This window comes from Diachasmimorpha longicaudata, chromosome 3 (assembly GCF_034640455.1).
Source record: "Diachasmimorpha longicaudata isolate KC_UGA_2023 chromosome 3, iyDiaLong2, whole genome shotgun sequence".
Lineage (NCBI taxonomy): Eukaryota > Metazoa > Arthropoda > Insecta > Hymenoptera > Braconidae > Diachasmimorpha > Diachasmimorpha longicaudata.
In genome coordinates, this window is record NC_087227.1 from 7314894 (window position 1) to 7342673 (window position 27780).

The 27780-nt window shown below is 39.7% G+C and overlaps 1 protein-coding gene across 5 annotated transcripts in view; it reads left to right on the top strand.

The window, feature by feature from the left end:
- Nucleotides 1-27780, top strand: part of LOC135160276 (ecdysone-induced protein 74EF) — an 88688-nt gene that overhangs the window by 56587 nt on the left and 4321 nt on the right. For 4 of the 5 annotated variants that reach the window (XM_064116652.1, XM_064116651.1, XM_064116653.1 and 1 more), the window contains exons 5-7: nucleotides 16585-16821; nucleotides 17847-18014; nucleotides 18081-18317. In XM_064116652.1, the coding sequence (XP_063972722.1) occupies nucleotides 16585-16821; nucleotides 17847-18014; nucleotides 18081-18317 (642 nt within the window). Of the gene's footprint in view, nucleotides 1-5871; nucleotides 7221-16584; nucleotides 16822-17846; nucleotides 18015-18080; nucleotides 18318-27780 lie in introns of those variants that run through there. The other variant, XM_064116655.1, reaches the window with a different exon arrangement.

The window sequence follows — 27780 nt, forward strand, 5'->3', positions numbered from 1 at the left end:
GTTGGCTTATCTAGGCCATGGCTAGGCATGCGCTGGTGCTCGCATCACGCGTACGTATATGTGCATACTTGCACATTAGCAATACGAGTAAACTCACGATGGATTCCCAATACGTGTTTGCCACTGATCTGCACTCACTGTCATCGCGTGATACCATACAACTGCAGTTAGCCACACGTACAGGGACATTCCAGCGTACGGGTCGTTGACGATTCATTGTTTCTCGTGGCATCTCCATTCTACAGCGGCTTTTGGCGACTGGATCATGCTGTCATTGATTTTTGTGTTTTTTAATTGCTTTTTATGGTAGCCATGGGGATGAATTGGCGTTTATTTCGGCTTTTTTGATCATCAGTATCGCTGTTTGCAGTGGATATCAGAGAATATGACGCGGATAGGGAATTTTTGTGGGAATATTTTATAAATAATTCCCAATCCTGCAGAAATATTTTCCAATATTTTTTCACCAAGTCAATATTTCGCCGGAAGCAAATCAATCGCCGCATATTCAGGTAAATTGACAGAAAACTGAGAATTCACAGTTGAAGTTGATTTATTACCCTTCGTTATTGAGCTTTTGGTGAATTCCTACAGATTGGAGGGGGATGAAAGCAAATTTTATCTGATTTTTTTTTTCATTCGAGAGCTACAAACATTTTTCGCATTTCTCATTCAAGTTGGTATCGTTGGAAATAAAAAAAGCAATACAACAGTGAAAATTTCTCAAAATTTCTGCTGGTGAAAACGTAGTCAAAGCTCTGGGACATTTTCAACTTCAAAATTCTCGCTGGTAACCAAAAATTCACCTGTTTTAAACTCAAATTGCTGGCAAACAACTCAACGGATGCAAAAAAAAAAAAACAGTTTCACACGCATTATTCTCCCTCCCTTTCATTGCAATTCTGAGCGTGACGGGAAGTAAGAAAGGCGCTCCTCAAGGATGAGAAAGGGGTATAGCTCCACGAGCCGATGGCCTTCCGTGAGTTTCCACGAAACCATGAAAAGGTACTGGACAAATGCATCAATCCGGATTCACAAATCACCGATGAAACTTCACATTCGTCATTGGTTTTCTATATCCCTCCGCAGTTCAGGGTCCCCCCCTCTAACCCCGGGAGGCAGTGAGCAGAGGGCTGAGGGGGAGGGGGTCGTCGCAAATATCTACCCATCCCAGCATCTTCCAACGGACAAAGAGGTGGTATCCGATAGCTTCCAGTGACGCGCTCCCTGCATCATCGGGAAAGAAAGAGACAGAGTGAGAGAAAGAGAGAGAGCGCTAGACTGGAATCTGTCCTCGAACGGTCGTCTGCCTCGCCAACAAACTTGTTCATTTGCTGCATCCAATACTATTTCACTAAATTCGGATTTTATGGCATTTTATTTATCACACGGTGTGAATGTTTGCCGGTAAAAATTACCGTACCCATCGGTAATTGTATTGCACTATAGCCATTCGTGAAATAATTCATAAATTCTTCATTAGAATTGAATTTCATTCACAAAAGTTTGGGCGCACAAATGTTTGGGTGAAAAACAATTTTCGTCTTTTCCATTATTTAATATAAATTTCCATAATTTATATGATATTTATTAACCTCTTAACAATGCTTATATTCCTACTAGAAATAATGAAAAAAAAAATCTAATAGTTTATCGCACTTTGACGATTATCGTAATTTTTTTTTAATTGTTGCGTTAAAAAAAAACATGAAGTACTTTTAAAAAATCAGGAATTTTCCACTAACAAGTTTTGGTCATATTCCACAATGTTGCTGGTAGTTGTATGCAGTTACCAGCAGTGGACGGCTCGTTGTCCAAAAGGGGGAAGAAGTAACAGCGCCGGGATGAGGGGGGGAGTGGAGAGGGAGGAGGAGGGGAGTCGGTCGATGAGTGGCTGAGACGATGAAGTGAGGTAGGAATGGTGGTGAAGGGGAGGTGGAAGTTTAGGCCTTGAGAGAGTTCGCTGCACCTCCCGTCCATCCGTTCCCGTCTTACCCCACATTCCCCCCTCCGTCATCCACAGCATGCTGACTCTCCTACTTCCCCCTTTTTGCAGTCGCCAGGGCGATGCACATGGAACTGACGCCGTTCCCACTTACACACATTTGTAACACGCGCTTTTTACACCGATACCACTGAACATCACATGTGCAGAGGTTTTTTTTTTAAAGAGATGGGCCAACAAGGGGTGAAGGGAATGGGAGTCGTGAGAGTCGTCACAGTGGCCCAGAGCTCCTGCAGAACAAACGATGATGAGGAAGGGTGAGGAGCGGGGCTGGGGAGGGTGGAAAGTGAGAAAGTGATAAGGGGAATGTGATAGGGCCTGATGGTGATATAGAGGGGTGGAGGGGGAGGAGGAGGTGAGGACATTGTCGCTCGGTAGGATTGAGTTACTTTTGGGTGATTTACTTCGGTGATGGTGACCATGACCTTTGAATGTAGCTTTGACGTTGCTGATAATTTTTAGGAAATTCTGTACTGCTTTAATTTTCCGGGATAAATTTTGAAAATTATGGGCGTGACGAACCACCCTTTTTTGTCCAAAAAACTTGATAGAAATGGGAGTTTTCATTGGAGAAAAAAATTCACGACTCAATGACATTTATTTGGTGAAAATGGAGTCTAATATCAATGTCTGGAGAGTTAATGGATTAATGTATTGCCCACGAGAGTAATTACTGCTACAAAAATTACCCCATTGTCTTGGAAATTTTATTTTTATCCCCCCAGTCAATTACTACCCCACGGGAAAATAAATCGTCAGTAAATTCATTGGTCAAGTCACCCAGGAGAAGCTTAAAATTCATCAGTGTCGTACCATTGTTCTTCATCATCCTGAAACGATGAATTCTCTGTTTCTTCACCAAATGTACATTAAGTTGTGACTTTACCATGCAGTATGGAGCGGGACCTTGGAAGTAGCGGATCGGGGGAATCTTTCCGGTTCTCGCGGACGTACACCGCCAAAGGGGGTTTCTTCTTCGTGCCCTTGGAAAGCCATGCGAAGCCACCAATGCACAAAGTTATGCACCACTACGATAGTTTCCGACACCTCGTATACCATGATTTTGTTTCGCTGGGAAAGAAACAGCATTTGCGCATAGGCCTACACCTCGTTGCTACGCGTTGTTTTTTTTTTTTCCCTCCATCTATCTTTAAACACTGTCTATATGTGCGTAAAAACTCTTCACTTTCTGCGGCGGTGAAAAATAATTGCCCGATGGCTTCTCCCCGATTTGTGCCGGCGCACCGGAAAGACGTGGCATTTCACTGCCTTAGGAAAGTAAATTGTTCCTCTGGTAGAGAGAATACACTGGAGAATATGCTATCAGGTTGATTCAGTATTTTGTTTTGTGTAATTAATGCATTTAGAGCACATACGTAATTGGAGGAAAGTATATTTAATAGTAATTTCCTGGGTGATTGGGGGAACTAATAGAGTCGGTAATTGTTTTTTTTTATACAGACATGACCCGCGTATGTAGACGGAAAGAAATTTTGGATAAAAATTAGACCTCTAGAGGGCGAAAGGTGGGACGAAGGTTAGTTTTGTCATAAAAATTACCCTCCCAAGTCTAATTTTTGCAACAAAACTTGACCTAAAAGTGGTTGATTGTCATTTTGTCCCACGTTTCACCCTCTAGAGGTCTAATTTTTATCCAAAATTTCTATTCTGCACCTTCCGGAAATAAAAATAGTAATTGACGAATAATACTACATTTTCAAAATACTATTCATTCGGTCACTAGTTCTATTTATATTTACAATTTATTTAATTATGTGGTAATCCTGATTGAGTGATTTTAATTACCCAAGTACTAGAGAGTAAAATCAACTGGATGACTGGGATTCCTTCAGTAATGGAATTTGTTTACAAATATTCCTAGTAATTTTTTCTCAAGTTCTCAATATTCTCCAAACCTTTGTTTCACCTGAATTTTCGAACTAATAAATTTTTTATCCTCACGAATCCCTGACACTCGATGCAATTATTACCCAGGCTCAACTGATATCGCCAGCATTTCTATTTTTCTTTTCTCTGACGTGTCTTGGTAAGGGAAATGTGTCGAGGAAAAGTGCGCGTTAGTCTCGGCCTGAATCGCCAGCTAATACTCTTCCTTCTCTTTCAAATAAAACTCTCGTCTTGAGTTCCTTTCTCGCGGAATAAATCCTGTGGAGTCACGTCAACAGACGGAACCCAGCATCAGTCTCGTCATCGGTGTTTCTACCTCTGATAACTCATCAGTCATAAATTTTCAGCGGAAATTTTTTGAAGTACGCCATAATTATTAATTATTTCCATTTTTAACGAAATTCGTTACGTCTCGTGGTTTCTGGTGATGGAAAAATCATCTTATCTACAAAAATAATCGGCAATGATCGAAAATAATTATTTTTCGTTCTCCATGTCCATCGTTATCAGTTGGCAAGTCTCATGCCATCCATCGTAACCTACTCCCTATTGATGATACTATGGTCGAACAAATGGTCTCACTGTGACAATCGATCCAGACTAGAGCGCGGGGGGTCGATGTTTTGATTTGAACGTCATTTCCTTATAATTATTTTATCTTGTGTTAAATTATTGCTGGGTAACCTTGTTCTGGATCTTGACCACAATTCTTCTCGGGTCAAAACATCAATATTGAATAATTTTTCTAATCAAAACATGTGTTCTTTCCACCCAAAAAATCTAGTTCAAGTTTCTTTCCAAAATTTGTGAATTTTGAGAGAAATTCGTCTCTTTCATTTTTTGTAGTGCAGAAGCAATTCCATGAAAAATGTTCTGTCATATTTTGTTCCCATAATCACCAATCACCGGGATGATTGTAAAATTATAACACACAATGACCGCATGATAAAATTGGAGGTCCACGATTTAAAGAAAAAAAACTTTCAACAAATTATAAATCCCTGACTGCACAAAATATCCCGAAACTTTTCACATTAGAAGAAAAATATAAACGAAGTGAGGAAAGAATCAGTCCCATCAGTTCCTCAAGGTAATCAGAGCTCTCGTTTGTGACATCAAAAAGGATAAGATTACATTCACCCACAACTTGTCTCCGTAAATCCTTAGACTGTTAGTTTCATCCGCAATCAAATTGATAGAGACACGTAAACTCTAGAATACGTACGCCAAAACGTGTTGGACTTACAATACTTTAGGTCTTTACATATACTCAGTTTATCGCTCGAGAAAGATAGTCGACCGATAACACAGGAGGGGGGGGGGGTCGCGATAACCCATACAATTCGTCCGATTTGTTACGTGCAGAGTTCCGCGACGTCTCTACGTGCAAAAAAAATATCCCATATGGTCTCGAAGACATTTATTCCGCAATTTGTGTGCACTTTTGTCAAAAAAATGCGGAGACACAAATTTTTCATGAAAAATAAAAAAAAAAATTCCCTTGCCCTTCCCATACCTCATACATTGATTTAACAAGGGATTGGGCCAGGTGAGGTCACACCATCCCTGGGGCCCTTTTCAGTTATGGGTCAAATGGACCACCAAATTCAAACAAATTGACCCACAGACCCTCATTCAAGGTCAACCGTCCTCCATTTAAAAGCTGAAGACAATTTCTGTACCGAACTGTTCCGATTGGGCCTTATTTTTGATCTTGTACTACCCCTTTCCTGTATAGCATTCGTCGTTAGGGGTAACTTCCTGAATTACTCCACCTCCTCACCCCCTAAAAAAAAAGATACATCGAAAACTCTCGGTTTCGCTCAACATAACTCACTATTTACGAACCAATAGAACATCCACCCCCACCCCCTCCCCCCCCTCCTCGCTCTTCCCGACTGACTACACCCGCACTTTTCCACGTTCAATTTACTGGCGGGTCGGTATTAGCCGGTGAAGAGCGCGCGCGCGCGTCCGCAGACGAAACTCGAAAAAGAGTGAGTCTGTAAACGTTAACGAATCCCCCGCGTTCACTGGGCTGGACTTAGCGGGGCCTAACCCAAGCAATCGTCCGCCGAGTCAGTCAGTGTGCCACCGGCTAGCGCCGTAGTACGTGAGTGGAGCTGTCGTGGATTTTAAATTCAATTTGCTCCGTCCCTCCTCAGTAGAAAAAAAAAAATTACCCAAAAGTCAGACGTAAAAAAAAATCGTAAATAAATAAATACCCGCGGAATACTGTCATAAAAAACGTAAAAACATAAGAATCGAGATACAGGGGGTAACAAAAAATACAGTGGGTAAATAGAAAAGTTTAGGAATTGGAGGAAGTGATTTATCGGCGTTGAAAATTTCGCGGTGTAAATTGAAAAATAGTGAGGATTAATTAATGTGGGGTTATGGGAAATTGAAGTATTGGCCCAGTGGAATTCAGGAAGAGGACACCGTAGCGGATCTGAGGACTCAGTCAGTGTGCCACCGGCGCCCTCCCCTCTACCTCATTGCCCCCCACTGCTCAACTTACGGAGATGCTAACCCCCGTCACGGCTTCCTCCCCCTAGTCAACGCGGTCCACGCTCAGTCGGGGAGAAACGTAAACACTACAGTCTAGGGTGAACTGCTGACGGCTGCACATCGTCGGAAAATTATTGTTTTGCAAATAAAAAAAGAAGAAAAAAGAAAATTGCAAAATATCCTTGAGGACAAATCGTGATTATTTCTTTAAAAAACGTGTCCTTTTTTTTATTCAATTATTTGTGGTTTTTATGATTAATCAATCGTTGATTAATTTATTAGATGAATCGATGGTTATTGTGAGGTGATTAGTGCGGACAATAGTACAATTATTATTACAATTTTGAAGTGATTGTGGAGAAATGATTAGTGATAATTTGACGATGAATGCAAATGTGAAATTGGAAATTTCTGGCATTATGGAGGACCTATAATTTTGGCAAAATTTTTTATTGTGAACAAAGGTCTTGGTGGCGGGGGGAGGGGTGAAAAATGCTCGAAGATCAGCCACTTGATCTGAGCGTACGGGTGGGCGATTATGCCGAATTATCACGTGAGGATAATTCTATTGAGCGTGAGGAAGGGAGAAAGGAAATCGATGATTACACAAGTGCTGAGAGACGACTCCGGGAACTTGTCACTACTTCGTCGGTGGAGTATTCGCAGGTGGAGGATAGAACGTGCTCCGAGGATTCGGATGACTCTTGCTCGGATAATAATCATAAGGATGGGGGAAGAAGTAGGGGTAGACCGCCGGGGACTAAACCGTATAAGAAGAATCTTATGAGACGATACTGTGAGTTTGATTTTATCAATTGGGGATGATTTTTTAGGGAGGAATGGAAAATTTCGGTGGAATTTTTTCGGGGAAGATATGTAGAGAAGATGGTGGAGGAGATTTAGAGGATTTTTTGGGGGTTGGAAATTGAGATTGGTAAATGGATATCTGGAGTGATAGGGGAATTTGGTTTTCGTTAATGAGGATAAGGATATTCAACTTATTCTTTGAAGGATAATTGAGTATCTTTGAAATTTTGGTACAAAACACGTTATAAATTCAATCAATTTTCCTCATTAAATTATCAAAATAAAATATGTGAGAGGAATGAAAAAAAACATTGTTCACATTCAGTTTCATAGAAATGCTATTTTATATCGCATTGTTATTACGTTTTTACATTCATGGTCTATAAAGAAACATTAAAACGCTGCTAGCTTTCATAAATTTTATTTTTTTAATTTTACTCATGAATTCGATTTATGGTAATATTCTGAATAATTCAGCAGTAATCATTTCTATGGCGGAAAAGTGATTGTTTATATATCATTTACAGCAAATAAAAATTTTCTGATCATTCGGTCTGTCTTTCCGAAATTGTCCGGTTCTTCTTGACCTCTAGGAGAATTCAGGAGCTTTGTTCAGACCACTTTACGTAAATCTCACTCAACTCTCCACAGACATAATTTCCCCCTATTCCGACATATTATCCGAGAGATAGTCTTATCATGTGAAATTTACAATTTTACGATTTTTCCATCAATTTAATTCGCAAATATCTTGGAATCTATTAACCCCAGACAAAAATACCCCAGAATATTTTTCCCCAAACTCGAAAGTTCCTACAAAAAATACTTATCAGATATTTCTCTATCTCCCTTAGATTTCGCGATATAATGGCAAAACTGCCTTCCAGAAAGTCCACTAAGTTCGATCTCAATTTCAATAATTAAAACACTCGAGGATATCGATTGCGATTGTATTTCTTATCGACGGAATACGTAATAGTTCTTCCTCAATCGAAATTTATTATGTCAATCTGAATATCAGTTGCAAAGATAATCGAGTGAGTGGTTTAATTGTCGAGGAAAAAAACATCAATTATTGACTCCGATAAGAAACACTATTTTTTCAACCTTTTTATTTACAATTTCGGTTTACGGTTTGTTATCGTTTTAGCGTCGTTTAAAATCAGAGAATTATTTGTCACGAGTCGTGGCAAATGGGGAGATGTGTCGTGAGGAGACGTCGCATATTGTGGGCCGGTTGCGAATTCAGGCTTGAGAGCGTTTAAGTGCGTAATTCGACCGATAAAAAAAATTACGCAATAGCCAGTACCCGAAGGTCGGCAGTGCCGAAATGTGTGTACGTCTGTGCGACGGTTGTATTTTTTCACGATGTCGTGGGTTGTGTTAATTCAAAGGCTACTTGTGGTACGTGGTTTTTTTGATAATTCCTCGCAATTACTTGAATTTTCAATTGACATTTCCTTTTCTTTGGTGCTTCGTGGAAAATTGATCTTGTCCACCGGGGATAATGTTTTAATTTTCATTTTTGTCGTGCTAATCAGAGCGGATGGTCATTAAATAGGTGGTCAACCGACGAAAACATATTTTCCATTAGTTTTTCCTTTTATTCACCAAAAATCCTTAAAATTTCAGTACTCAAACGGTTGAACCTTCTTCAAAATTCTCTAAAAGAACTTTATGAGGTCTAAAAGCCACCTTTTTCGAAGCCAAAACTTCTCCTCACCAAATGCTAACAGAGAAAGTTCTCTGTCCTCACGCTGTTTTCGGAAAAACTCTCATTTTTCATTTTCGTCACAGTTAGTGCCTTTTATTCAACATTTCAACTTTCGACCCCGTCCCTTTGCGCCACCATTTGCCTTAATTTTTTCGTATTTCCCCCTTATCGCATCTTCCCAAAGCCCTTACACCAGAAATACCTGGAAAATGTAAAAAATATTAACGAATAATCCTTGAATAAGTGGCAAGCGGAGGGATTCTATAACAGGCCCTAAGTCTATTATTCACTTGTTACGAAATATTTTGTAATATAAGTAATGCAGAATTTTTTTTTCATTGTAACCTCTTTCATGAAACGAATGAAGAGCTGCAAAAAATGTAATCACGAAAATTCCACAGTCTACCTTAGATTGGGGGGTATTCTTCGAAAAAATAACGTATTTTATAAAATTGGAAAATCTTCGGTTTGTTTAGTCTCCATTCTCTCTTTCGTGACTTTCGATGCTTCTGTATTTATGACTAGGCTAAACTGAGGGATCGCAGGTTGGCTACTGTTCCTCCAAGACCCTTTTGTGACTCAGGTGGACCCACCCGCAGGTTCACTTCGTCTTTCTTCCCAGATACCACTCACAAATTTATATTTATGACGCTAAACTCTTCACTTCCGTATTTTTTACTTCCCTTTTCCCCCAATTCATCGTGCGGTGCATTCGAATGAATTGTTTCACATCCGTTGTTTGTCTTTTTGTGATGAATCGCCGCGAGGGCGTGTTCCTTAAATTGTCATTAAGCGGGGACTCTTTTTTTTTTCTCGTATTTAAATAGAAATAGTTCGGAGAATCGTCACCACGACTCATTGTAATTCAGGATATTGGCCCGCCGAGGAAGGAAGGACCAACTTCCTGTCTGAGTTGTCGCATGTTACAAACTCTTTATTCTTTTTGAAGTGCATATGAAATTGTTTTTATTGCTTTCGATACTTCAGTGAATAAAAAAAAAAATAAATCGCTAATGAAGTTTAAAGATGTACGAAACATCTAATTCAAAGAGAGAAAAAAATCGATAGAAAAAATTTTAATGTTTGTTCTACATAAAAATCACAAAACCCTCATTAGATTTCTCCTACTAATAAAACATCATGCGGACCGGTCTACAAATATATATTTAACCAACTCTTACTTCCGTCAGCACTCAGCTGATTCACTATTCTCCCGTGATTATGTGAAAATTAGAACTTTCGCCCTCGACGTCTCACTAATGCCTATATCCTCCGGTGGCTTGCACGTATCAAAAGAAAACGCTCAACGAATTTTCACCTTTTGATGTGCTCATTCTTCTGTACTCTTCACTATACCCTATTTTCCATCAATGCCGATCGCCCGGAAGATTCAATGGATAAAATAAGGGGAGGGGAGAGGGTAAGGCATAAGGAGAGTGTACCCGTAGGCGCTGGGAATAGGAAACTGGGGTAAGCTGTCCTTGTGATCGCCGACGGTACATGTGTTGGCAACTGAAATGTTTTATTTTCATTACATTTACCTCGTTTTACAAAAAAACGGTTAAGAAATCACGAAAAAACGAAATTAAAAATTTAATCAAATTATTTAGTTAATTAATTGAGAGGAAATAGAACATTTTGAATGATCGTGGGGTTAATTAGATTTTTCATATTTTTTTATAGGGATACATGAGAGTAATTATTCGAGAAAAGTAATCAAGTCAATGATTTAGAAGATTGTATTTTTGTTCAGTAAAAAATTATGAGTTAATTTGATTTTTAATCGTAGATTTTCGAGGGAAAACTCTTTTTTCCTCGATAAAAAAATAATTATCAGGTGACCTTCACTTACTCTAATTTTTTTTTCATTTCTCTGCACTTAATAATCTCCATTGGCCCTAGAAAAATGTGATATCAGTGACGAAGAATTATTTGAAGACATTGATAAGTAACAGTTAAATTTGAAGTGCAAATAAGAGATTTGTATCGAAAGTGATTTGTTGTCGGTGAAATCAGATGTTGATCGTCATCCCAGAATCATCGATATCTAATTGATGATTGAATGTTTGATGTCCTTGGTTTCAGTGATTGTCAGAGGAATTTTTGCAGAGGTTTGATGTTATTAATAATCACAGTCACTTGTGCTATCAAAAAGATGAATTGAAAAATAAGATTCATGAGTATTAATAACTTTGAAAGTTTTACATCAAAGTCCCACGCTTTCTGAATATTAAATCATCAAAATCTCAATTGGGATCGATTTTCGGAAAAAATTACTCAAGACTATTATTACAGGAAATTTCATGGACTACAAAAACCCCTTAACACATTTTGCTCTAGAATCAATAATTACCGAGTTGACGAGCAATTAAGATGACATCGATTACTGAATTTTTCTTTTTTCCAAATGAATTTCCAATCAAATGGCGCAATCCTATTGGCCAAGATTTGGATGGGAAAATTAATCAAAAAAATTCACGACAGTTGAAAAATAATTCTCAGAAATTTGTTCGTCGTATATATTTTTCTATAACATATTTATAATTATCCATAACTTCTCACCTTTGAAGGTTGAAGAGGGGTTTGACCCTCCACCTGCGGCTTCCGTTTGACCCTTAATTATCCCAGTTAATAAACGTTAAACGTTTTAGAAGTCCCTTCGTTAACGTCTTGCATCTCACTCAATATATTCATAAACCCCCGGACGATGAGCCGTCGTGCACATCGTCATGTATTTATAAGAGGAAGCGCGACGGTGAGCGCTCGTTCAATGCATCAGCCCTGACCTACATAGTAAGGCGCGTTGTGGGCTAGGCGTAGTGCCTACGCTAGATCTAACTCGATCTATTATAGCCACTGACTAGGTGCATTGCATCGGCCGCATGCCTCTCAACCACACGAGAATATTTTCCCTTTCCCAACGTCTACATCTAGCCGAGATAAACCTCCCACTTGGCCATTCTCTTACGTCACAACTACTAACTCTTCCGGTCTAACAAGTCCATTACACTTGTAATTCGGCTCACCACACGACGAATCGGGAAACCAATTGGTCGTGTCTATGAAATTATTAATTCATTCTGTTGATTTTTTTTTCTTTCACATTTTTTTTTTCCTTTTTTTCGGTCCCACAAATGGTAAATAATCGCGCAATACTAGCGTCACTCGCTCTTTCGTGATGTCTCGTGCGTCCTTGACACGTTTTCACTTTTCTCTTTCCTTATGTACAACGCGGTATCTTTGGATTTTTATAATTCTTTTGAAATCTCCGGTTCTCAGCGTTTTAATGTTTTAATTGAAATTTCAAAGGAAATTAACGTTGGTGAGATTGATTTTATGGTAATGTGTTGTTATGAAATATTTTTGGAAGATATTTCATCAACTGAAAAAATGTATCAACGTGTTATGATAGCGGTGATGGTTAATGAGGTAATGAATAATTAATTTAGGGGATGTCTAGGTTTTAACTTTTCGTTAGGGAGGATTGAAAACATTCTTTTGAAAATATACATATATCGTCTTTTTGGAAGAAATTTCATCGGGTGCGGAAAAGCTTTAAACCTGTTTCCTACTCAAATCAATAGTTACTTAACAATTAAAGCGACAGCCATTTTTTCTTGGCAACTCGTTCTTCTTTCCACCGTTCGTTCTCTCATCAAAAATGAATAAATGAAATTTTCGCTTCATTTTTTGCATCCCCCAAAAATAGTAGGACACATTGCCACAGCGTGAGAAGTACAAAAAAAAATCGATGGAATAATTTTCTTGTTCATCAATCCGTTGTTGTTTCTCCTCTCTCGCTTTCGCCTCGAAGGAAGTGGGCGTACGAGGTCGCATACCACGTATTTACGCTTTGTGTGTACACTGTCCTCCTTTATTTTTTTCTATATTCATCTTTTTTATTTCTTTCCTGTCGTGTACCGAACGACAATGGACCTCACCGGCGACGTTTCGACGGGCTTCACGGGGGCGCAATTCATACGTTCTCAGAGGAAATAGGTCAGGGACGGTTGTGTCGAATGTACTGGAACAATTTTCTCATCTTTCTTCGGGGGGTGAAAATTCTACCTGATGGGAAAAACGTCCTTGGGACTTGATTATTTTCGGGTTTTACACGGTTAACATCATTGACCTGAATTATTTCTCGTTCTCTTAGTCTGACAATTGCCCATTCTGTGGAAATGTTCGGCTCCCCAACAAGAACATTTTAGTTCAGTTCCATTTTTCTTCGGTCTTCAACGATTATACAGAAAGAAAAAAAAAATTAGTGTAAAAAATACGCCAGCAATAACTGCACCCAAAATTTTTCTCATCGAATCGAAACAATTTGTCTTCCAAAATCTTCTAACGTTTCCATCCGCCCTCACAAATTAAATTCAATAATTTGCCGATCCACCAGATGCAATTTTTACAGCATGTGTACACGTGCGTGCAGTAAAAATTCACTCTCGAGCGAGCCCACTCTCGATTTTGTCAACCGGAAGTGGGTCACGTGTGTCTCATGCATGAATTCATGGTATTTGTCTGTTTTTATCCAGTACTGATAGCGCAAGTTCCATTGTTTCAAGGTCCGAGTAAAAATTACCGTACAGACAACACCATCATTATCAACCCTCTTCTCGTCTCCTCATTCCATTAAATTTCACTCCCACCCCCACCATTTATTTTATTATTCCGAGACAGGTACGCACACGTTTATGACCCGTCTCCACTGGGACAAGTGTGCGATGGTGTGATGTCACATAGAAAGAGAGAGTCTCGTTACCGTTACGCAATACACACTCGCGTGTGTACACGGAGAAAGTTGCGTGGTCCGGCGCTGACCTTACGTACTAAATGTGCAACAGATGTTTTTCCACCGCAATTCTCTCAAAAAATTGGAAAAACTCTGGTCGTTGAAAAATATGATTTTATCCGGCTGTTACTCCTGCGAGAGACAAAGAGGGAGAGAGTCCTTTTAATAATTTCTCCTCATTTTTATGACCAATCGAACTATAAAGACCCTCAACCCTGAACACTCTTAACGATCTTCACATCCTAATAATTATTGATCCTCAATTCTAAGCGGTTCTAAGGTACGTTTCACCACGACTCTAAATATCCGTTGCCCCTCACGACTACATAAGTCTCATTTTGACCCACAACTACTGAACATCTGAAAGGGTTAAGTGAACCTCTCCTCCTATTAATGACCAACAGTCTCAACGGCTGACATAACTTCGCCATAACTACTCTCACCAACAAAATTTTTGATTCCGTCGAAATGTCGTCTCCCCGACGTTTCGTTATGTCCTTATAATTTCCAAATCTCCATCAATCGCAGAACCGGAAGCATTCAGCATTTTTCACCCACCGTTTGCAATTTAGCTCAAAGGCAAACATAAACATCACCCACTAGGAAGTGAAACTTCCCGCTTATTACAGTTGAAATAGGAACTTGTCCCGAGACTCGGTCGATGCGGCTAGACGCCCACCCACTCTCTTTCTCTATCCATCTCCCTTCCACTTTCCTCTCGTTTGTCGTTGTGTAAATCAAGGTCGCCCAAGGTTAACATAACCAACCAAAAAAAAAAAAAAAATGCGCAAATATTTTATATTTCGTTGTTATTCCGAGGGACAATCGTGTGTTTATTTTTATTATCTGCGAGTTGAATAACAATTGAAAATAATGCATAAGCTAACGCTTAATCGTTTCCGTCATTGCCCATTTCCCCGCAAATATACGTTGAGTGCTTGTCATTCATTAAATTTTTTTTTTGTTAACTTGAATGAAACCGAAAGTAACGAATTTATCACAATCAACTCGAAGAACAATGTAAGCCACCCCATAGCCATGTTAACCTCGTTCAATGCATTAATTGAAAGAAACGTTGAACCTCATCATTACATATCCAGGAAGAGAGAGGTACATCCCTCCCCGTATTATCCTTTGCGAAATACACCAGGTGCACTTAATGTAAAATACAGTCTACGAGAGCTTTTTTTTTCGTATTCGTGACGTAGGTTGTTATTACGCCTCTGTGTCGAACAGTTTCATACACATCACATCCAACTGACAATAGTAACGTGTGTAAGTGTGGGCCGGTGGCGTCTGTCGAAAGAAAAAATAAGGAAATATGGAAAAATGTAGAGAACGAAAAGGTCGGAAATCATCTAAAATGCACCCCTTTTGGGGCTGTCATCACTCGAGGGAAAGTGATAGCACCCTCTCGATTCTTAATAATTCGTTCATGAGTGTCTATTTGTTCCACTACAAGCTGGAAAAAATAAGGAATCAATATTCATGGAGAATTTAAAATTTCACACGTTTCACTTTTTTATTTCAACTTTTCGAGACTCCATATTTTCCTGGAATATCTGAATAATTGATTATCTGTGAGTGAAAATAATTCTCGAGCGAACTATGCAGACTCGAACGATGACTGTTATGAACTACCGAAATATACCCGATCGATATCGTTTGCTGGATGTGAAATAATGATGATTCTGTCACCGACGACGAAATTTGGGAAATTTCAAGTCGTGATTTAATTCGGAACTGGAAATATCTTATATCAGACGAACTCAGGAGAAGCGAGTGGGTTTAAATCGATTATTGGAGTCTAACCCGATATCGGACACTTTCAGAAGCACTTGGGTGTCTCCCCCTGCTTGTTCCTTTTTCGTCTCTTTGTCATGAATACAGTATTCTGTTTCGATGGCTCCCTGTCAGGCAAACGAATTAGTGAACGAATTCATAGGCTCACATCACATCACATGGGATTGAAGCTCCAGGACTTCCCAGACCTTTCTATCTAGTGTCAATATTGGCTGTCATTACGTATTAATGATGTCAATTTATCCATTCGAAACATCGCACTTATTCTATTCAATTGAGATAGTTATGCAAGTCCTCTATTCCACAATCAGCTTGATACATTAATTGGTCTGTTATCTGATTAATAAAATATCCATCAAGATCTATTTCCAGTTCTTTTGTACTATCGCAACAAATTTACAGAGCGCCTCAAAATCAATAAAAGAGGAGAACGTTTTTATTTCCATCAACATATAAATCAATATTGCATAATTGATTCAAGATCTTTGAGACAGATCAGAATAACTAATCCATCAGCATTGGTTAATGAAAAAAAAAATGTTGAAGTTCAGGAAGACACGTTGGTACGTTCCATCCCCATGTCTTATACACGCAAGTCTTGGATTTTCCAGTCAAATGATTTTCCCTTCCACGGTTTATCGTGCCTCGACGAGAAATTGCTTAATGAACCTGACGGTGGCACTAGGCCTATACCTGAAAGGAAGGTAGAAACGTTGCAGTGGGTCAAGGAGAGTCTACCCGCGGCTTTCACTTCCTCTCGACACACCGCCAACAACCAACCAATTGCCATACATATTCCATGTTATTGCGCGTGTTAGAGCGACAGGAACTCGGGCTTTTCAATTCTCATTTCATTTCACGGTTTCTTTTTCCCTTGTTGAGTAATTTCTACAGTGAATTTTGCTTGTGGGAATCTTCGGTTATGCCCTTTGAGCAGAACATGCATTTAACATGAGTTAAAATGATGAAATCGAAACTGTTTCTTTATTTTTTTACTGTGAATGACGAATCATTTGGGTATTTTCAATGTTTTTATTCCAGTGGATACTCGGGAGGTCCAACCACATGATACGAATGGAGATAAGGAATCATTGGGATTGGCAACAGTGAAAGCTGAACCGGGCAGCACAAGTGGAGCTAGATTACTTCATGGAATATTGTCCCAACATCCTCAACAGCATCTTGGGGTGCAGAGTGGGTATGGGAGACATCTGTCGAGTCATGGACAGCTTGGACAGCCACCTTACAGCTCAAATGGAATAGCCAATAGTACGCCAGGTGAATATATGGATAATTTGTTGGAATTACTACCTGAGTCATACCTTTAGATCTAGACAGGATTGTCATAAGAACCTATCTACAGGTTTATCTACTCGGAAAATATCAAAACGGTCCATAACATATTTGTTTAAAAGCATAATTTACTTAATTTATCAACGTCAACACTATTTAAATCTATAATTCTTTCTGGACTCGATAAATATCGTTTGAGTGGTCCTATTGATGACCCTATCACCTTGAGGAACTGTCAAAATTAATTGAATAGGATTATTCCCTTGCTCAAACAATGAGAAACTGAAAAATGGAGAAAGGCTTTCTGGAGACAGGTTTAAGACGGTTACGTAGATTGTTGACCGTGGGAAGACTTTGTCAATGTGCATACCAAATGACTGGATGACCTTCGCCCTCTGCATAAAGATAGGTTTAATTGAGCAGCCACGCGAAAAACACGTTACACCGTCTCGTGCCTTCCAATCACAAGCCCCTGAGCCTCTTTTTCAAGGAGTCCATCCACCGCAGGGATGTTCCATCTCCCCTTTACCTTCACCGTCTAGCTACCTTCTTCTTTTATTTCTACCAGTCAGTGTTTTCAGTCGTACCATCCCTATTTCCTTTATATTCACTTCGTGATGAGCATTTATTGGTGGAGTAATGAATCTACTGGAGACTGCGTACGAATGTTAACGGAGATTGAGAGATTAGGGCGGGTGTACGTGATGCTTGAAAATATTTCATGCACCTTTGAGTGAGTTTTGGGGGGTTATTTTTAGATGGTACGGGGAGAGAATTGAGAATTGATGGTAATTGTTTGCGGAAAAATATCAATGTCAATAGACGGCAAAGTGGGAGAATACATATGTGATGAGAGAGATATTATCTCTCTCATCACATATGTATTATTATTGGAACTTAATATTTTCAACGAAAAATATTTAATTTCTCTTGATGCATCAGCTCAGCGAGATAATTAACTTCTCTTATTGTTAAATTTTAATGATGAAATTTATTAATTGTATGTTCAGGGAGTGGATCACTGCCAGCGAGTCCTGCGGACAGCGGTGTGAGTGACGTAGAATCGAGTACGTCATCAGGTGGTAATGAAGACGCTAATCTTTTGCTCAAAGCGAGACTCAATCCAAACTCATCCCTCCAACCGAATCTCGCCTCTCACCACTCTCATTTGCCTTCAGGTAAGTATTTAATTATCATTACAATGAATCAATTAATGAGGAAATTTTGTTGATTGTGAATTACAGCCATTGGCAGATCGGCATGTCACAGTCCAGGGGTTTATCCGTCCTCCACAGGATTCTTGCCACCCTCTTATCATCCACACCAACACCACAGTTCTCAGTACCATCCACACAGAGGTGGCTCACCTCATCATCCTCACAGTAGCCACAATATGCCGTCAACAATGGGACCACCACATCACCATCATCATCATCAAACCCAAAGTCTTCAGCATCTGCATTATCGTCAGCCACCAACGCGTAAGTTTATCATTTATATCAGTATAAATATTCTATAAGTCAATTCCCGATGGAAATCGTAAAAGTATTCTCATTACTTCGGGATCAAATCATAGAATCCCAATCAGCAAAGTCGATTTTGAAATTCAAAAAGGCTCTTAAATGTGACAAACAGGAGGATCACTCGTTCAGTTTTATCTAAAATCATTTGGCCATTCAAACACCAATGACTAGAGCAACAAAATCATTCTATCTCTGAACTATCGATAGAACTATGAACCGAGTAGAGTGGGGTAAAATAGATGGTCTCCAGTCACTGATATCTTGTGATTCAAAAATGCGATTTGTGTGTGTCTGGTCTTATTTTGAAGGGTAAAAAAATAACTCTGACATGAAACAAATCAGGAATGTACACTCTGCAGTTATTCAGTTATTGATGATTAAAGAGGGTCAGGTTTACCCCACTTTTAGTCATGAGATTACACCATTGGATGACCGATAAAGACAACAACATAATTATTCTACCTCTGATTTATCGATCAAATGTGGGGAATAGAGAGTGGAATGAACAATATATCGTTTGCAAATGATAATATACCGTGATTAGTCGATCAGTTGTTTGGTAAGTCTTTTGGAAGAATCGAGAAATCTTCGATATATTTTCATCTGCCAAAGCCATTATTCCCACCCGTTGAAAATAGTAGACAATATTTTTCTCGTCGATTGAAAGAGAAATCGAGTAGATAGTGAAAAAAAAGGGGAGAGCAATCATCGCTCGGTATGAGTGCGGGAATAGTTACTGGAAAATAAAAAGTGCATTGGGAAGGAAACGAGTGAGCTCGAGCGAGGCAGAAGAAGCCGAGGGAAGTGAATCTGGGACGACGTGCCAGAGAGTGGCAACTGGGTCACGAGCGAGCGGCCGGCTGACGACGCTATACACCGTCTACTGTCAACCGATTGATATTTTTACACAGAGATAAGTGTACGTGAATTTTGATGTCAACCAGTGCACAACGCGTTTCGGAATTTATTCGATATTATTATTTCTAGGGGGAAAATTAATATTCCGATTCATTTGCGATGCAGTATTCATTCCTTTGACGATTTTTAGGTGAAGTTCGTGTGGAGAAATAGGGATTCTTGTGATTAGATAGTTGGGAGAAGAGAATGTAAAAAAAAAATAGTTTTCCTGAAACTCGAGCAAGCAAATCATCAATATCTCATGACTAAACGAGACGACAAGGATATTAGCATTTCTTTAAAAAATTCTGAATTACATACTCTTCACTACATTAAATTAAACGATTAAACGATTTTTATTTCGTTTCCACTTAACGTGATTAAAGATCACTTTTTTATTTCAATCGCTCGGAGTCTCCGCGTTGGACTTTTAATAATTTAATTGCGGCTGGAAATTACATTACTTTTTCTAATAAATCGGTTCTTCGGTCTCGTACACCGGTTATTTCTTGTTCATTGTAATTTGAGACCTGGTGAATCCAAAATTGGTTGTTTTTCCAGCTACCCAAGCTAGTTAACTCGCTCGGTGATTAAGCGACAATTTAAAATGATTAGCGTTTGAGGAAAATCCCCTCTCAACTCCACCGGTTTTTCCCAACCAACGATGAAGTGTCGCTCATCATCCCCTTCTTTGTTCTTCCATTTTTGCAAACTTTCTTGAACTTCTAAATTTCGAAAAAAATATCGACAAAGATATTGTGCCTTGTTTTGCAAAATGTCCCCATATTTTTGGCGAATAATTCACCCTGGACAATTACCAGCCCTTCCATTACAATATAATTCCCCGATGAAGCTGTGTAAAAACCCAACATGGAAGCGGGACGCAAGTAAAAGTGTGCCGGATTGTATAATCGAACGTGAATAAGCAAAATATTGCGCCACTGCTATTTGGTAACTACAGACCCAAGGGGACGCCCCGCTACCGCTGTGTTCCCATTGCGGATACCAACGAATGCCGAGCGTCGCCTCCACTACTGGGGTAATCTCACGCTGTGACCTGAGAATCGTGAAACAATTTAACCTGTCGAATTCCAATCGTTTCGTCATTTTTCAATGATTCGTTGGAATTATTATTTCGAAAGTAAACAAGAAATTCATTGAACTCAATTCATTCAATCACCTCATATCTTTTGTGGGGAAGCAGCGGACAGGGGGGAGGGGGAAGAGTAGGAGAGAGACATCGAGGGGAATAAATTGGGTGGACATGTCTGGGACGTGGTCTCAGTGTCACAAATTGCGAAATTCATCTTTTTTTTTTTTCCTTTATTTATGCTTTCGTGAAATTTCACTTTCGTTACGTTCGACATATCGTAAGCGGATACTCGGCAGTTACTCATTTTATCGTGGATAAATGTGACATGAATTATCGATTCTTTACCCTCTGGCTAAAAAAACATTACGTATGCAAAAATAACGAACAAGTTTAACAGAATAAGTTTTCCTTTCTGGCGATAAAAATTTTGTTTTTGCAGTGTCGAATGTTTTCAAGATGTAAGTTTTTATTCGGATTTTTTTTTTTATGTTCAATTGTAGTTTTAGATTTATTTCTATAGCCGGGGGGAGGGGGGCGGTTATATATTGATGGAGGTGATTAATCCAGTGCATCACGAGAGTTTTAGATTTTTTTTTCAAAGAATTTCATGAACAGTGAAGTTTTTTATCGACAGGTGAACATATGTAGCTTTGACTATTGGATGACTCGATATCCGGTGAATGAATTTTGACGGTTATTTTTTCCAGAGTTTGAAGTGAGAGCCTTCACTTGGTCGGAAACTATTGACCATTGAATAGGACCTAATTCACTTCTCTTTCCTCGCCTTTTGTTTAACCAGAACTCGTACATTAGCTTTCCCACAGCTTTTTCTTGGCACGTATCTTACATTTTCATTCTAACGAAAAAAAAAAAAAGTAAAATAAAAATGAAGGAATAACAGAACGTTGAAACCGACGCGCCCGGTTACCCTAGATCAAGACATTCTCCACCTGAAACTGAATTGTTATTTTTAAAATTTCACAAACTATGCCAAAAAAATTTATGTTTCAATACTATTTTTGCAAATTGAAACATGATTTACGAGTGAATTCAATTGTAGTATTGCTGTCTGGGTGGAACGCTGACGTGAGGGCCGGGTAAAAATAAAAGAGATCACTCTCAACGCGGGACTAGACCGGGTCTAGGTCTAGGTCGACTAGGTGCGAGATAGGCGTGGCCTATTCTCCTCTTTCTCCGTCTGGCTCTTTCTATTCCACCCGGTTGATTCGCGATGGTGAATGCAAAGGTCATACTCGAAGGGCGGGGGGGGAACAGGGGGGGGTAAGATTATCGTCGTGTTGAGGGATGTAGGGTGACAGGTTCATTGACGCGGGGAGTTGAAAGTTCAACCCTTCATTTTTTTATCCGAAAAAAATTGTCAAAATTTTTTTCTCTCCCTTCATTCCTCGTTACGTATCAAGAATCCAAATATTCATTTTAATTTTTTGATGAGTAAATTAAAATTCAGCAGAGATACTAGAGCTTTTCGATATTATTTGGCCATTTTTATTGACTGAAAAGCAGATTATTACTAACACTGTCGCATCTGTCATAAAGCCCGAAATATACAACATAAATCTGACGTAACGGAGTAAAAGAAAAATTTTATTTCAATTTCCGATTCTCAATTTCAATATAATAGTTGGCACATGATATAAAAATGTATTTTTGGTTCTTTACCACAGCATCATCATCACAAATATAAATTATCCAACATTGTCCCGTTGTTCCCTGGCAAACGTTATTATCTATTTTGAGGATTTCGGGTTTAAAAAAATGTGCATAAATCATCCAAAAATGACTTTCTAATTTCAACATAAATGAAATAATACATTTGTATTATTTTTCCATTAAGTTAAGCCGTCATTTTAATTTTTTCGGCATTGGCAGACATTCAGAGGGGTTTCAATAAAAAAATATGGTTCAATATAACAAAAGTGAGGCCTGCCGTCGACTAGTCAGACAAGCCAACGCGTCCTTCCTGGGTCTCTGCCCCTGCCACGATCGTATATCGTCGTATTGTATATTTGTACACATTATCAGACCTAAGTCTTCTCTGTATTGCTGATGTGTGTGGATGCACGAGTGTGTTTCCACCACTGCCAAGCACCTCGGGCAAAAATGCATAGCTGTGTTGCGGCTTGTGTGCAACACTGAGTTTAAATGGTTCTCAACCGAGAGGAAATACTTGAGTGCATCGTTTCACATCTTCAACCAATAGCATCTGCATTCAGACTACAATTCAACTATTAATTATCCAATCGTCCTATTGAGGCACCTCCAGTCCAATTCAAACATGAAATACAAAATATTAAAAACCCAATAGACTTGCGGTCGCTGCCCAAATTTGAAAAACGACAGACCTATTTTGCCCCAAATTCAATTTTTATAATGAATACTTTGGCAAAACGGATTGTCATCTCGTGCTGTCAATAATCATTTCATATATTTTTTTAATTGACCCTGAAGAGTGTTAAATTCTCTGTGATTTCAGAATTTTCCTCAATGATTCTCGCATCAAATCCAGAAAAAAAAACAGTCGAGATGAACAAAAACAGAAATTAAATGATTTTGATGAGACTTTGTTCTTGAAAAAAATAACCAAAAAAAATTCTGCATTCCAGTTAGACCATAATCACCAAAATTCCATCGAACCAACTGCTGAGTGTCACTTTCCTCGTTCCATTATACGGCTCATGACGCACACAACAATTCCTTGGCGTCGGGGACTGGACACGGATGTGTATATAGATTCCCCTGTTCCCCTCTCCGCCCGTCTTTCACATATGCATTAAAACACACTGGATGCGGCGGCGGCGCATTCGGGGCTAGAGAGTGTGCCGAGGCGAGTTATAATGCGCGAAGGCATTGCCGGTTTAGCAGAAGAGGTATAGACGGTGACCTTGTCGCCGGCAATTCACCCCGTCTGACTCCCTTTACCCCACTGTATACCCGGGCGTTCCTATTCTGGCGTGTGGTTGCTCTCCGGGGTCTCTTCCCCTCCTCCCCATCACCGTGATTCTCATGGCGTAGTGAGAGTGTGTGCAGCCACATTCAGCCACCAGAAGCAATCCAGCAGCCATCGAGTGTTGCACCAACTCTCGTTCTCCCTTCCTACCCCCACTCCTTCGATCTCCCTTGGAACCCCTTCCGCGATGCCAAAATACCGTCTGTCGTTTGTAGGGTTTTTTTTATGATGCTTCATTCCGGGTACCGTTTTCCTTTGTTAAAAGCATTGTTGCACTTTATATTTTATTGAGTCATTTTTATTTTGAAATTGTGATTTTTATTTTACGACTTATCAAGATTTGACGATTGCTGTAAAATTTTGCAATGCCGGAGCTTATTCTCAGGATTCCCATGCCATTTTTTTATTGCAATTTTTCATCATCAAGGGTCAATTTGAATTTTCATACTGTACAAAAAAATTCTGGCCTTCATATTCAGAAGCTTCCCGCACTCTCGTCTCACTGCTTCGTACATTATGATTTTCCGTTACAACAAACCGAGACGAAAGACACTAATGTTCTCTGATAATTCTATCGCACCTCCAGACATACACAAAATCGAAAAAAAATCATCTCTTCCCAACTTTAAACAATTTTTCATCGTTAACATTGAAATTATTTTGGTTTACAGTATCACATTCTCTCAGTCCATGAAAATTTAGAATGATTCATTTCCGGTTTGTCATTACTTCCTGCAAACGCATACATAAAAACAAATACGAATGGATATGTAGACGTGGGGATGTTTGATTAGTGTGAGTTGAGAATTCTAAATATAATGCATTACAGAGCGGGTTAATCGAGCCAAACTATATCCGCGTATAAATTAGCCTCGTCTCGTCTGAATAAGGGCCAGATCCCCTGGACTGAACTGACTTTCGTATTTAATTGTAGCTACAGAGCCAGATGAGAACAAAGACAACTTAATTCTGAATGCGTCTCGGGTACAAATGCTCTACCCCTCCTCTGTCCCCGTTACCCCTCTCACCCCCCCCCCCGCACCCCGGGAGAACTGTTGATTCTGTCGTGGGTTAGCGTGCGCACGCACGGGATCCGTTGCACTGTCCTAGACCTAGACCCAGCGAGAGACCTAGCCTAGACCCCTTGAATAGTGGGACGAAAGGGCAATGGGGCCTCCCAACCATTAATCGTTGGAGGGAGGAGTACTCACTTGTGTCTGTGGTCGATTGGAGTCTCGCACAACTCGTAAACTAAATGGAGAAAGTGACTGTGGATATGTTCAATGAGGAAGGGGTTACAAAATACACGTTCATCACAGCTGTATTTTTTTTTTTTTAATTCACATGATCGGTGAACAAAGGGAGTCTGAGGCTGTCTGCGTTGAACGTCTTTTTCCCCTTAGACAGTTGAGGAATAAATTTCTTTCCTTAATTTTGATTTTGGATAATTGGGTTGTTTCATAAAGTTGGGGAGGAGATTGTTGACAATATTTATGAGTGGAACAATAGAATGGGAGTGAATAAACATTTGTCAATGTTTGGTTGAAAGAAGGAAAGTGAGAATGATGAAGGATCTGGTCAGAGCTAGTCAATCATCTGCTGACACAATGAAGATTTCATGTAGTTGTCGGTGTAGGTTTCCTCGGGTATTAATTATCAACTGATGAACCCGTTTGATAAGTTGATAGAGGTGAGACGTTCAATCATGTCGTTGATGCCCTGTGATACTTTCTAGCAGTGAGTCTGTATAGGAATACGAAGTCGACGAATTATGAAAATCATCTTCGGGATTGATATTGCTATGATGCGGTGGAATGAACTTTGCCAATGGTCAATGATGATTTGGCTGAGAGAATAAGATTGGGAAAGATCAAGTACTTGGTTACAGCTACTGATCATCCGTCGACTACTACTACTACTACTACTACCAGTAACTGTTTCTTGAGATATTAATGATGAACAAATGGACTTATCTGAGGAATGAATAGAAGTGGAAAGTCCCTCAGTAAAAAATTTTCTGCCAAAATGCTGTCAAAAAATCGGGCTGAAGCGTTCATCAGAATTCGCTTGTCATCAGCAAAAGACGTCTATCAATATATCACGTTGGACAATCCCGGAATTAATGAATCATCATGATATTGCTTAGATAAAAAATTAGAACTTGTTCATGAAACGAGGACAAACGAGCTAAAAATCCTTAACGAGTGAAGAAGGGAGATCCTGTCTTGAATTCCCTGATGAGGAAGAACAAGAATAAGACCCACAGGAAAATAGAGAATCAAGAGATGAAACGAAAAGGCAAGATCGAGGTGGACGACACAGTAAGGACGAAAGGGTTTCTGATGATAAAGAATAATAAAAGCAATGGGAAAAAGAGTTACATTGCAAAAAGAGTATAACACATTTATATATAAATTGTTTCTTGTGTGTGTGGCGAGACGGAAGAAGAGAGAGGTAGACTGACAGCGGCTGGTTCTTGGGTGCATCAGACTAGCAGTTGCGAATGGATGGAATATACGAAACAAGGGGAGGTAGAGGAGGAGACGAGAAGGATAGAGCAGTTAAGTTAGTCTGTCGGTCAGTGACTGCCTGACTTTCCCGGCGCAGCTGAAGGTCAACTCTCCCCTTCTCTCGGATTTGCCCCGTCCAATTGCGCCCTCTCCCTCTATCTCTTCTGATTCCGTTCAACACCATCTTTATCCAACTCTATGCATTCACGTACGCAACGTCGATACGCTCCGACTATTTTTCCTTTTACTTACTCTAAGGGGTTTATCCCTAACTTGATCAGACCTTACTTCACGTTGATCGCGATGGAAGGTGATAATTTTACTTTTAGTTTTTTCAAAGTCCAATTTTTCACGATCTCAACGACACTTCGATGGTCAAAAATTTTAGGGACTTGCAATTCAATGTCATTTGTATCGTAAAAAATCGATATATTCCCCGACATTTCCACATTCCATGCCAATTATCCTCCTGTACACCAGAATTACCTACACATGTTGTTATCTCTCCTATTTCACGTAGCATCAGTGCCTCAGCTTCTCTCATTCGCCTCCCAAGTTATTTTATTTTTTCTTTTTTTTTTTTTGGTTCCTTCAACCCATTCCACCTCTAGCCGTCACGATCACCATGTCCCTGGAATCCCCACTCCACCTCCTCTCCCCCCCTCTCTCCATCCCGTTTTTGCCTCCACTGCCCCCCTTCTCGCTATACTTGTACTTCCGGCCGCGAGACTAGTGCGAATTTCTCAAAAAATAAACGAGCGAGGGCCCCCTCTCCTCTCCTCTCAGCTCTTCGCAATTTATGTATTCTCCATTCTTCGGAGATACCGACGACGCCATCGTTTCACTCTCGGCAATCATCGCAATGACTTCGGCTCCAAGCCACACCCCCTTCCCATATATTTTTAACTACTTGGCCTCTTCCTAGCTCTTTTGCATTCCCCCAAACTTCCTGTGATGAACCATCAGGAAGAGCTAAATTCAATTCAACCTATCACTACCGGTCATTGAAAAATCACTGAATAAAGATTAATTTCAGTTCAAAGAGAAGATTTTGTTTGCTAACGAGTGCTGATCTAACGCTGGGAAAATAACCAGTCAAATTGAAATAGCCATCGCTCGCTCACCAACGCTCTACGCAAGCCTAGACTATAGCCCCGGCTTGAGCAGTCGTTAGTATAGGTCAGTGAAGCCACAGAGTCCGTTTATCCCCACTACTATCTACACTCCTAGACAACGGGTCTACGATTGACTCATCTAGCGGATAGTCATACGCAACTCGTCAACATACGGTTATTCTTACCAAGTCATGATCCGTTACACACGTGCTAATCTATTAACAATGTGTTTTGCAACTGCACGAGGTGGATAGGGCTATAATAATATTTTAGGGCCTTCTCTCCTCTCGAAAAAATCAAACGTCGTTTTCAGGAAAAAATATCCTAGTCTCATGGGCTGCTCACCTAAAATAAACTGGTGCCATATCTACTGCAAGTAGAAACAGCCAATTTCGGCGAGTTGGGATTAATCCGAAATGGATTGAAAGTCCATTGTCAGAGATTTTTGGGATCGGTGGAGTTCGGTCACAAAAAAAGTGACGAAAATATAGGAATTTAATCTCATTTCAGTGGCTTCTCTCGTTCAAAAAAAAAAAATCCAACGTCTCTTTCATCAAAGGATCTCTCCCAGGGTCTCATATGCTCCTCAGCTTAAACATCAACAAATGCAATTGTAACTCATATTTTATTTTTAGAATTTAAACGATGTTGTGGGTCTGCAGGCGTTGAAAAATTAACCATGCGAATTTTTGTTGGTCTTTAGCACTTGGGAAATCTTTAGAATTGTCGGCGATGGGGGAGGGGGAGAGTGGAGGAGGGTGGCGGGGGGCATTTAACTTGATTTGAGACGGAAGATGAATATATGACATCCGAGTTCTCATTTTAGAGTTCGACCCCG